The sequence below is a fragment of the Tiliqua scincoides genome, chromosome 2 (genome assembly GCF_035046505.1).
Source record: "Tiliqua scincoides isolate rTilSci1 chromosome 2, rTilSci1.hap2, whole genome shotgun sequence".
NCBI lineage: Eukaryota > Metazoa > Chordata > Lepidosauria > Squamata > Scincidae > Tiliqua > Tiliqua scincoides.
The window spans coordinates 98,979,618-98,992,562 of NC_089822.1; the positions used below are offsets into that span (position 1 = coordinate 98,979,618).

The 12,945-nt window shown below is 42.9% G+C and overlaps 1 protein-coding gene across 1 annotated transcript in view; it reads right to left on the reverse strand.

The window, feature by feature from the left end:
- Positions 1 to 625: 625 nt before the first annotated feature.
- TBC1D2 (TBC1 domain family member 2) overlaps positions 626 to 12,945 on the reverse strand; it is a 36,548-nt gene continuing 24,228 nt past the window's right edge. The window contains exons 9-14 of the mRNA XM_066613993.1: positions 12,358 to 12,542; positions 10,691 to 11,167; positions 10,256 to 10,376; positions 6,016 to 6,201; positions 5,236 to 5,357; positions 626 to 3,936 (exon numbers count right to left, since the gene is read on the reverse strand). Of these exons, the coding sequence (XP_066470090.1) occupies positions 3,735 to 3,936; positions 5,236 to 5,357; positions 6,016 to 6,201; positions 10,256 to 10,376; positions 10,691 to 11,167; positions 12,358 to 12,542 (1,293 nt within the window). The 3' untranslated portion in view covers positions 626 to 3,734. The remainder of the gene's footprint in view (positions 3,937 to 5,235; positions 5,358 to 6,015; positions 6,202 to 10,255; positions 10,377 to 10,690; positions 11,168 to 12,357; positions 12,543 to 12,945) is intronic.

The window sequence follows — 12,945 nt, forward strand, 5'->3', positions numbered from 1 at the left end:
CCAGCATGAAAACACTTGGGAGCATGCACAGAGCGAACTGGGCCAACCACCACCTTAAAAAGTTTAAAATGTAAAGAGAAAAGTAGATTGAGTTGAAAAATAGACTCTTCAAAGTAGTCGACTAGTAAAGATCAATCAGTAGCAAATGTAAACTTGGAATACATTCAGACATGCATGTTAATCACTCTATGACAGTATCATCAAGAGATGGCAATATATGCAAATGGGTCCTCGCAGATTCAGTGGTACAGAGGAAAGTTTCATTTCATCTCCTATCATATCAGACAAATGCTTCTCAGTGGCATCAGTTCACATACTTAGCTGCTGATCATGTCCAGTACATAAATGTAAGGGTGGTGTCCGAGTTTGGTCATGTCGGGAACTGACAGATGGCTCACACTCACCTGGACAGACCAACCCCTAAATCCTCAGTACCAATCAGGAGAGGAAGAGTGGGGATACTATGAATGGAGTCAAATGCAAGCCTCTGGCTCAAGATTCCTGGTAACCTGCCAGCACCACATGCATGTTTGAAGCAGCCCCTTTCATAGACAAATATTGGGATATGCAAGGAATGCAGTGGAATAAAACAGTTTTGATTTACTGAATTAGTTTTCAGACCATATTCTCATTTTATTATAAAATATTTATATACCACTTTCCAACAAAAAAGTTTATAGAGCAGTTTACATAGCAAATAGGTAGAGTGCAATACAGGAAAAAAGTGCAGAACAAGCACCAGCAAATGCAGCTCACCAAAGACTAACAGTCCGCCATTTTTCTTTATTTTGTCCTCCCCTTTTGGAATTTACAAGTATCAGCATAGACTTCAAAGTGAAGAACTACTGATTTGCTTAAATGACTTCGACAAGCAACATAAAAAGTGGAGGCAGCTATACGAAACAGACAAAAATCAGACAAGTCAGTGCAAATGACGAGAGCTTCTGGAAATGTTACATTATTAAGACAAATCCCGCACACTTTAAAACAGATGCATGTCTAGAGTAAGTTGTTCTTTAGCCAGTGCTGTTACAGAATTTCCTGAACAAGTCAGCCAGGTAACGACCCAAATCTTCTTTTAAACATTTGTGGAATGTTTCTGGTTGTGTGTTTTTTTTAAATACACCAAAGGTTCCTTAGCCACCATGAAAGTTAACTCTTAAGCAATGATTTTGAACCTTTTTCATCTCATAGCACACCAACAAGGCACTAAAATCATCAAGGCACACCATCAGTTTTTTTGACAATTGACAAGGACTGTGCACTGGCAGTGGGGGGCCTGCCTCCCCCAATGGCCCTACTAATAAATGACCCTCCTTCAAACTTCCACAGCACACCTGTGCTCCATTCATGGCACAGTGGCTGAAAATCGCTGCTTCAAGCAAATGTAAGGGACAGAGACCCAAGCACAGCTCACTGGTAAAGCATATACTTTGTATGCACCAAAAGTCACAGGTTAGTGACTACAGTTAAAATGCTTTTGGGAAGTATGACTGGGAGGGGCCTCTGCATGAGATGTTGAACAGCAGCTGCTAGCGTGAGAAGGCAAAGCTGAGTCAGATGGACAAAAGGTCTGTAGGAGGCAGCTCCTTAAGACTGTATCACTGACAAAAAAAAAATTTTCGGTGTTAACATGAGAACAGCCTTGATCTAGTCTGACTTGTTTTTGAAGACAGAATATAGTACCAATCAGCAGCCTGCATATTTGGCTCTATGACATTCCAGTTTTTCCAGCCTTTAAGGACAAAAATCAGCATGTAACAGACTGGAAAAAAAATTTAAAATAAAAACTAGTCTCCCTGAAACAGAAGGAACCATTTTGGAATCCCATTTCAAGTTAAAGCAGTAATAAATATAGAAAGTCAGTGCATTCAAAATTGAGGGGGGGGGGTGTAAATAACAACAAACATTATGAGTATATAGGCTTTGGTTGTGGATAAGATACAATTATATTGCCATGGAATGTAGACACACTAATTCAGTTTATAAATAAGAATATGGAAAAAAATGACTAGTGAGTGAAAATATAAGGAACTTGCCAGGACTGCTGCAGGGTCTTGACCTGCAGCCTATGAAGACTGAGATCAGCAAGAACTCAGGACAATCAATCACTCAGCTAAGACATACCAAGCTATGGAACTGTAGCACAGACAGAAAGTCCAAAGTAACACCACAGCAATACGTGCTGGGCTGGGCTTGTGGAATTAGTATGTGTCGTCACATCCAGAAAAGTGAAGCGCACTTCACTTCACATATGAAGTGCATGTTCTTCTCTTCAGGGTTCCCAAGATCAGTAGCTAGAACTGGAGACTTGAGGTAAGACCCAAGAAGCAGCAGGCTGAAGGGATTGCTCTGTTAACCAGGCAAGGCCAGGATTCACCAATTATACAGATCTGGCCCATCCAGAGGCTTCATACTGCCTGCCAGCGAGAGAGGCTGATGTTGTGCCTGTAGGTGACATGGTTAAACCAAACGCTTCTTCTACATATCAAATAAGTCAGGATGCAGAACCAACATCAGAAAGAAAGCTTTTGCCTACCCAGCTCTTGAACAGTGCTCCAGAGGAGCATCCTCTCGTGCTATGAACAACCTTTCATCATTAACCCATCAACAGAAGGTACTGCGTACACTCATTTTTCACTCTGCTTCCAAACACACCCAAGGAATTCCATGTTTTGGCAGCTTTTTGCTAGTGTGGCACCCCATATATAGTTACCGTAAATTACATCTTCAGGTGAGCACCTTTCTGCAAAATGACACCACATACGTGAATGATGGGGTAAGAGAACTCATGGACTTATAGTGTTATATTACACACACTTACTTTAATGTGCTAATGATGCATGCAAATCCACCCTTAACTGATGTACAAGTTCATCCAATCACGTATGCCTGTGCACATGCACACACTGCTAGTCCTCACTAGGAAACCAGAAGAACACGAGAGAAGAATTTAACAATGCATCATTAGAACCGCTGCTTCATTAGTCTGTTATACAAGCATCTAATTCCTATCAGCCTCAGTTACCAGCCAGTGTTCTCCTTTTGTGAAACAGATATTGGAAACCATAAAGGACAAGGAAAGAGAATAATGGCTGTGGGGCAAACAGACCTCTGAACTAAAACTGACAACAGTATCTAAGGCAACCTTTTCCAAAGTGTGGGTTGCAAGCCACACTAGGTGGGTTGCAGGCTGGGCCCCTCCCACCAACTCTTGTGTCCAAATGGCTCCAAATCAGAGCCATTCTGCATGCACAAGCCATCCCCGCAGGCATCTTCCGGATCGTGCTGGACTGGTGACCCCCTCCACTGGCTTCCTTGGGCCTCAGAATGGCCAGTAGCAGCACTGAAAAAAGTGGCATGACCCAGAAGAAGCCTCTGAACGCCCCCAGGAGCATCGTGACCCACCTTGGAGGACAAGGTGGGTCGTGGCAGTTAAAATTGGGAACTGTTGATTTAAGTTGATCCAGAAAGACACTGTACCATGAAATATCTGCTCCAACATCCAGAAAATATTGCATCACATGCTAAATTCAGAAAGGACTGTAGTGAACACAAGACATCTACCATATCCCACAGTTTCTTATACCATATCCTACTGAAAGCAACCCAGTGCGTCTCCACTCATTACTCGTAAGTGCCATGTTCTGCACTATACAATCAGTGGCCATCTTTTTGTTTCCAAAGAGAAGATGGGGGATGTCTGAAGGCCAGCAAGGAGGAGATGGTAGGAGCTACACATCTTCTTCATCCTCACTCACAACTCCGTTCAGGTGACTGGATGCATGTTCTGACTGTTCCTTCAAGTACTGGGCTTTTATCTGCTCTAGTTCTCTCAGCTCAGCCTCCAGCTTCAATCTGTGCACTCCACGCCGATTTTGTAATAGCCTCATAGGAAATGGATTCATGTCATTGAAGGCAATGTTCATCAGCTTCCTGCAAAGTGGGGGAGGACATTAAGCATGTGGAGCCAGGCAAATGTAATTCCAGGGCATATAACTCTGATACCTTATCATCTGGACTGGCTGCTAGTAAGATTCCAGACTCAATTCTAAGTCCCAGTTTTAACCTCTAAACCCTTACATTACCCAGGAGCAGAGTATTTCAAGAACCCACACAACCATCAAGATTATCTATCAAAGCACTGCTTTGTTCTCTCCACCATCTAGAGGAGGTAGCCACAAGGAAGGAGGTCTTTCCTGTGCTGCCAGACAGCCAAATGCCCTGTTCCATCACTCCTTTTGCTTTTGATGAGCAATCAAGACTTTTCAGTATCTGCTTTTCCTGCCAAGGAACCCCCATTCATCCACTGCAGTGCATTCTAAAGTATGATAGAACATACACTCAGTTGCCAGGGACACTAGGCAGGTCTGTGAGACTGTTGCCCTGCATGGACTGAGAGTGTGCCTTAGACCACACCCAGCAATCCTCTGAGCATGTGCACTGTAGGGGAAGACCAGCAGTGCTGGACAAAGCATCTTTCAGGGAAGCTTGTGCGCTACCACGGATCAGTTTATGGAAAGCTCCCCCACCATCCAGGCCAATAAGCTTCTGAGGGTTCCCTGGAATATTTAGAAAGCCACAGTAACACACCCATGTCCAAGATGCATGCAAGATATATTGCAATATATATAGTCAGATGATAAGCTCAAAGGCCTGATCTCAGATATAGTCAAGATTAAACAAGAGGGGAAAAATTAGCATTTTAATCTGTTGGGGTTGTTCTCTCCTAAAATATATAATTCATATTCCCCCATATTTGTAAATCTTGTTTTAAGTGGAGAGTTGTGCCTTTAGCATATACACAGAGGCCCACTTCACTGAATAATAATAATCACATAGCATATATAATGAATGCAGTAGCAGACAAAGCACTCTTGAGGAACAATCATGTGGTTTCCCTCAAGGGAAGGGAAAGTCTCCTGCTCTCACTTACATTGCTGCCCAAGACCCTCTTCTCTCACAACCCTAGTCATGTGGGAGCCACTTCCTATGGTGCTTTCTCACATAAGTACAATGTCTGGGTGAGAGTATACTTCAAACATGTGAGTTCAGTACATGGTACAAACCTTTGCCACCCAATTAACACTCTCTCCCAATGTAACACGGTGGCACTTCATTCCCAATTCCTATTCATAGCTCTTGCTCTTAGCTCCAACTTCTCCCAAGTTTGAAAGGAGCCAAACCACCATAGTCTCTTCACCCCAAATCCTGAGCCCCAGGTATCTTCCTTACCTCCCATCGCAGATGGTTTTGGTGAAAAATCGAAGGTACTGGTAAATTTCCAGGCTGTCCTGGATCTTCAAGATTGCTTCTTCATTGTATTTAAAGATTGCCAGAGCATAACGAAATAGCACCTGGGACAAACAAACACTTGGCTGAGGGTTACAGGAGAGATGCATTCAAGTTCTTATAACCAGAGGTTTCCAAACTGGGGCGTTGCAACACCCTAGACCGGGAAGCTCTGTCACTGCCCCCTTAAGGGACAGGGTGACAGCGACAGTGGCACTGGCATCAGGGGGAAAAACTGCACTTTGGGGCACAGGATGGCTTGCAAAGGGGTCAACGGGCTCTCCGCATCCCCCAGGAAGCAGCAGCATACCTCCCCACCATGTTTAAAGTTTAAAAATAGAACCCAGTGAGAGGCCCAGAAGCCTAAGGTAGCGATTCCCAAACTTACCTGGGTTATGGAGCCTGCTGCAGACCCTTTTTACCAGCTCAGTAGGCATCACCATCTTGGATCTTATGAAAGCTCATGAGATCCAAGATGGCAACACCTAAATCTCATGAGATCTTGTGAGATTCAAGATGGAAGTGCCTGAGAGAACAGTTAGGAGGGGTCACTGGGAACTTCCCATGGCGACCCTGGGAGTGTACCACAACACCCAAAGGCATTGCAATGCACACTCTGGGAACCCCTGCATTAAAGAATGCTGTTGAATCACATCTGACCTGGAGATGGACACAATAAGAGACAGATGGAATTTTAGAAATGGATGGGAAGGATTCTCCTACCTTTGTCCCTTCATAGAGAAAGGCGTCCCAAACCCTGAAGAGGATGTCACTGACAAGACTGTCTACAAATACAACCAGGAACCAATTGAAGGTCATGAGTCCAAGGTCAATTTGGTGCTGCTCCAAGTGAGCCGTCAGCCTAGGAAGCTTCTCCGACAAAAAGTCTTTGAAGACTCTTTGATCAACCTGAATTCAGCAAATCAATAAATGACAAACAATAACCATACTTAAAGAAAGGCTGTTTATCAACATGTTTTCAGGGTACCCCAAATCATAGGAATGAATGAATTCATATATCCTAATTAACGGCTCAATGCTATATACAATTACTCAAAAGTAAGTCCCGCTTAGTCTAATGAAACTTACTCCCAGGTAATTGTGTATACTGCAGTGGTTTTCAAACTGGTGGGTCATGACCCCTTTAAGAGGCGGGGAAGGTAGCAACAGGATCCCTAGAATCGAGCTACTACCATCTACCAAGGAGCTTTTTGTCAACTTATCCCTTCCTATCACCTCCCTTCTGGGCAGGTGCAGGGAGCCCCGCAGAGCCCCCTGTGCCTCAAAACACATGAAACTGGAAGTGGGTCACAATCGCATTTTCTCATTGTTTTGAGGCGCAGAAAGCCCTGTAGGGGGCTCTGCAGGGCTCCCCACACTCCTGGAGGCCAGCGCAAGAAGGATAAGTTGAAAAAAGTCAACCTTTTGATTTAAGGTACTAGGTACTGTTTCAAAATATAACTTCTTATTTAAAATAATTTCAAATATTTAACAATGAATCAACTGATGCTGCATGCAAGAGAATCAAAGACACAAATGGTGCAGTACAGTTTAAGTTATGCATTTTTGTCCCATTGACTTTAGTAGATGGTATTTAAGCACACTGAAATCAACTGAACTTAAATATGGATTTGAAATGGAGAAAGAAACAAGGCATTATAATATCGAACACACACGAACTCCTTGAAATTCAGACTGGTTAAAAAGAGAAAACTTTAAGAAGCTAAAATAGAGAGCAACATCAAAATACAGACAAGCCTCAGAAAGGATGTCTCAACTAGTTGCCATGATGCCTGCACCAGTGAACTTAGGCTAAACCATCATTTGCAGACTTGTTTCTGATGGTGCCAAACTGAGTTTTGACATGCAGTATGGTTTATGAAAGTGCTGGTGCAAATGTAATGCTAACCATAATTAGCTCCAAAACTGGAAAGGGGAGGGGAGATAATGAAATGCACAAGGAAGTGGGGTGGGGGAATGCATAAGCTCACAGTATACACCTGATCACAAATAAGAGATGAGGCAGTGTTCACTCTATTATCATAGAATTTTCACAATATCTCCCTACCAAATCAGAAAATTTAAACAAGTTCTCTCAACAGCATATTGCTTGTTCCCAAATAGAAAATTTTAAGGAACTGAAACCCAGAATATTTCAACTTTTAGGAGACATGCATGACAGAACATCCGTTCATCCTCCTTTTGTCTCAACATTTACTCAATTATTCATGCAACATTTAAAAAGTCTCATCAACTAAGACCTCAACTGAGCCAGCTTTGTTAGCCAAGACAAAGCATCACATGTAACATTATCCATGGCTACTGTTACTATCACTGTTGGTTTATTGATGGCTTGTTTCACAATACAAATGAAAAAAGCATAAAGAGTTGCTGTGGGTTAACTAACTTTAGCTGGATCAGGGCCTTTAAGTGACAAAAATTGTAGAGCACTAGAAAAACATTTTAAAAACCTTTGAAACCAAATTAATTTACTCCTTGTGGAATGTTCTCTCTCTCCCCAATCTCTTTGGGGGACTGTACATAAGAGCAGAAGGAAAGAGAATGAGGCCACAAAAATTCTAATCAGCATTCATTTCTGTAAGTCCATAGAATAAGCAATGAGGATAGTGGGGCTATGGAAGGAAGAGTTATATGTTTTTTTCTTTTCTGTATTTTTGAAACAGAGACGCCTGCGTTGGTTCGGTCATGTCGTGAGAATGGATGAAGGCCGGATCCCAAAGGATCTCCTCTATGGAGACCTCGTATAAGGAAAGCGCCCTACAGGTAGACCACAGCTGCGATACAAGGACTTCTGCAAGAGGGATCTGAAAGCCTTAGGAGTGGACCTCAATAAGTAGGAAACCCTGGCCTCTGAGCGGCCTGCGTGGAGGCAGGCTGGGCAGCATGGCCTTTCCCAGTTTGAAGAGACACTTGGCCAACAGTCTGAGGCTAAGAGGCAAAGAAGGAAGGCCCATAGCCAGGGAGACAGACCAGGGACAGACTGCACTTGCTCCCAGTGTGGAAGGGATTGTCACTCCCGGATTGGCCTTTTCAGCCACACTAGACGCTGTTCCAGAACCACCTTTCAGAGCGCGATACCATAGTCTTTCGAGACTGAAGGTTGCCAACACACATTTTTGAAAAACCTCAAACAAAAAAACCCTTTTGCTTTTTATTAACACACTCAAAGTAATGTGATCACCTCAAAGCCCCAGTCAGACTCTCAGGAGTCTAAGGTATAATCCTGCTCTCCATGTACAAAAGGGCAGGGTGCAGAGCTACAAAACATGGGCAAACAAATAGGGGTGCAAAGGCAAAAGTAGGCAGGGTCAGATTTCTTCACAGCCTCTCTCTCCATTTGCCACTCAGCAACAGGGTTACCATTTATGTGTCGTATGTAAGGAAAGGAGAGAGGAGCAGGCCAGCCCAACCAACCCCTTCTTCCATGTGCCCACCTAAGTTGCCAGGGAGCAGAGGTTCCTCTGCCTCTTTCTCCTCATTTCCAGCCAATGAGTGGTGCAGCCATTTGAGTTTTAGCCACAAACACGCACATGGCACTGTCAAATGTAAGTGGTGCAAGTGCATTTCAGTGGCTGGGTTTCCCCATAATCAAAGAAATAGTAGTAGTGGCAAAACAGCCCTTTCCTGATCGCTACTTCCATGTTTACTGAAGGAAAAACCCAGCACTGAAGCACAAATGCATCATTCAAAATTGATGGTGCTGCATTTATGGATTATAAGCCTGCAGGAAGTCAAAAGGATATTCTATCTATAGGCCCCATAAAGCTCTGGCCAGAAAGAGCAAACTGCAAAGAGATGAGTCAGCTCAGCAAGGAAACCTCTAAACAGCAACAGGTTAGAGCAAGTCAAGCAATACTCCCTGACAAAAAATACCCCCTTCTCAAAGTTAGGCTTACTTACTGAGCAACTAGAGGACTCCAATGCTGCCATTTTCTCTGCAATCAGCAGCCTCTTTCTTTTCCTTCTCTCCCTCTGTTGATTTCATAGGAACCAAGCCCAACAGACATGCATTGTGATTGGCAAAATTCATATAAGTCCTTTTTGTATTGGAGTCCAAAAAGTAAACCAATAGGCTCTACGCCTCTTGAAGGTTTCAGACAATACCAAATCACCATTCACAGGAAAAAAGTTATCTTGAAGTATTTCCTAAATTATCTTTAAACTGCAATTCCTCAACAAATGTGGTTGACAGTACCACAGGACCCTTCAGACCCTATCATGTCACACTTCCCCATTCTCTCAGAATGTAAGACTGTTTTTCTGGAAAAATCAGTGTGAAAATGTTTTGTTTTTCCTTCTTCAAAAGCACAGATACACAGGCCTACAGACATTTTGTTGTTGTAAAAGTTAAATGTATTCTTGGGTGTATTTGGCTGAATCAAAAAATGGCAGCTGTTTCACCTAATTGGCTATAGTTTGGGGGGGGTACAGCATAGCCACTTTATATGCTGATTCAAGCAGCTTCCTCATGAGGAAGGTCACTTCAGGCGCAATCCTAACCAACTTTCCAGCACTGGCATAGCTATGCCAGTGGGGCATGTGCTGCATCCTGCAATCAGGGGGCAGTCATAGAGGCCTCCTCAAGGTAAGGCAGTGTTTGTTCCCTTATCTTGGAGTTGCATTGCCTTTATGAAAGTGCTGGAAAGTTGGTTAGGATTGCAGCCTTCATCTCATGAGGAAGGTGCCTGAAGCAGCATATAAAGTGGCTATACCATGCCCCCCAAATTAGAGACAACTGGGCAAAAACTGATGCCATTTTTTGATTTAGCACCCTAAAAATATCCTAAATTCATTCAAACAGCCATGGCAACTAAAACACGACTTTTAGTTTTTTTGTGGGCCCGTGTAATTATTATTATAAATTCTTAAAGAAACAAATCCATTATTTCCTCATTTATTTCTATACTATTCCTAAGCCTAGTGGAGAGTGCCATAGACTTACCTGTGATCCTATTAGTGTGTTGCTGTAGTAATCTGGAGGCATTAGATTCTCGACAATATGAACCAGGCACCAGAAAGCACTTTCTTCCTCCTCTAAGACTAACAAGGCAATGGCTGCTAACCTACAATGGACAAGATAGTACTGTAAGCAAACAAAGCAAGTATTCAAACAGATTGATTCTTACAACCATGAATTGCAACCACCACCACCCCTACCCTCAAAAAAAAACCCAGAGGAAAATGCTGAACAGCCAGAAATCCCTGGTTGCATACAGCATTTCTTCCATGAGTGCATTTTGTTTTCTTAGATCACAAAATTTTTAGACTTTTACACTAAATTGGAGTCTCTCAGTGAATGGGTAAAATAATGATGGCTGAATTGGGTTGATTTGATAGGAGGGTGAAGAATGGAAACAATAAGCTAGAATCCCCTTACCTATTCAACCCCTGGCAATAGCCAATAGTGGGATTTTGCCAGGAGAACGCAAGCAAAATCCTTCGGAGTTTGGGAATCAGCTGAGACGTAGGGGATGCAAAGTGTCTATTGTTGGTCAGGGTGCGAGGCAGATCCAGCTCAATCTGCCGGGATGCTGGGTGCTCAGTCACTTCACACTTTTTGAGCAAGTTCTGATAGTGGCCAGCAGAGCGGATATGTTGTAGCCGATAGTTCACAAGCCACCTCCATACTCTTTGGCGGTTTTCTACTGGGACACCACAGCGCAATAGGTTTTTTAGCTCTGAAGTGGGACTCAGTTCTCCAAGATTATTCCATCGGTCAGAGAGAGGTTTTTCCAGGGCTTCATGGTTCAGAAGGTTACTGGATTTTATCTCCAGGGCCTGGATTTTTGCCAGAAGCTTCCAATCTTCAGCTTCATAGTCAGGAACTGTCATAAATCCATAGTAGTCGTATTGACTGAACAATGAAAACATGGGGAAAGGATCAGATTATTAGCATCTGCCTACCGATTATAAACTTTAGCTAACAATCTTCCTATTAAACTATTTTACTTAATTTTAATTAAATCTGTCATTCAAACTTCAAAGTACTGTAGATGTCTTTTTGACATACTGAAGGAATAGCGAGATGACTTACAGTTTAACACACACAAACTACCACTCCTCAGAAGGAGCCTCCACCTTTACAATTTTTTTCCATTCCCAATCACAACAGTACAATGTCATCAAACAGCTTCAAGTATGAGCAAGTATGGCCTTGATGTGGAGTTCCACTAATTAAAATTAGCTCCCACTAATTAAATCAAGTAAAACTGATCTACGTATTAAAGCTTGCAGACAGTGAGAATTTACTTGACAGACCAGACCAAGATTGGTCTAGTCCAGTATTCTGCTTCCACCAATGATCAGACAGGTGTCTTTGGGTCCACTTTGGATCTTTGGTGTCTTTATGTCCAAGAAGGACATAAAGGCGATGCCCTTCTCCATTATTCAGAGGTATACTGTCCCTGGACACAGAGGTTCTATATAGTTTTCAAGTCAAATAGCTCAGGCTGGCACTTCATTAATGAAAAAGGAAAAATCTTAGTTGATTACAGTAATTATATGAGTTTTAATTGATTTTTAAACCAGTCTAAATTTGTATGTGAACAGGAAATAAAAGAGCATATTTTCTTTTAGAAATGGTGATGTGAGAGTCACCATTTTAAAAAAGCCATTCCCTGCCACATGCGAGAACGGAAAAGGCCCAATATAAGATGGAAACTGCTATCTGACTCTTTTTATACCTACTTCTTTTTTAAGTGTATTGCCCAATTAATGGCCATGCAGCACGCAGAAACATAGCACAGGAGAAGTAGGCCCAAGTACAGGCCTTACTCTGTGCTATAGGAAGCCTATGGGTCCTCCTGCACCAATACAGACAGGAGTGTCATAAAACCCAGTGTGACTGAGCTACTTGTGCCATCTGAGCCACAGATTGGTCACCCCTGGTTCAGACCAGAAGCAAGAGGAAAGTCTTGTTTTTATCTTATTCCCTGAAGGTATGTTCTGGCCAGCATTCTTATGTAACTGGAAAGAGCAAATACAACAGCCACGCCCATCCACACCATCTCATTCTGTTATGCACACACACACACACGCCATTACTTGATTGGCCTGAGCTGAACAGGAATCATAGCTTCTTCTTTCACATCCCACTGAAGTGCCTCCTGTACGAGCTCCTTCACCATTTCCACATGGTCACTGGCCAAATCTGGGAGGCTTTGCAGCTTTCGCAGAACCATCAGATACTTGCTCTCAATCTGGCAGTTATGAGCTTGCAGGCAGGCACACTGTAAGATCAAACAGAGCACTACTCTCAGAATAAAAGCTTGGCCATTAGGTACAGTCTTCCCATCAAAAGTTCTTCTTCCATAGGGGAAGGCAATGGCAAACCACACCACTTATAGTCTATGAAAGCGTCACAGAAGCAGCAACACCAAGGGTCAGTAATGACTCTGTGCCTGCACAGGGGACCATTCTTTCTTTCCCATCAAAAGTACACACATGCAAGTCAAAGCAGGCAGCCTGTATAAGTTCCCTGCAGGAATGAGGTAGCCAGCCATTCACATATAGGACATACTTTGGGTCAGAGTCTAAAGTCATTTCTTGCCACTGGTGATCCCAGCCATTCTGGGATAAATCAAGACCACTTCTATTTGCATAAACTCATATTAGTTCTTGGTTCCTTGTCAC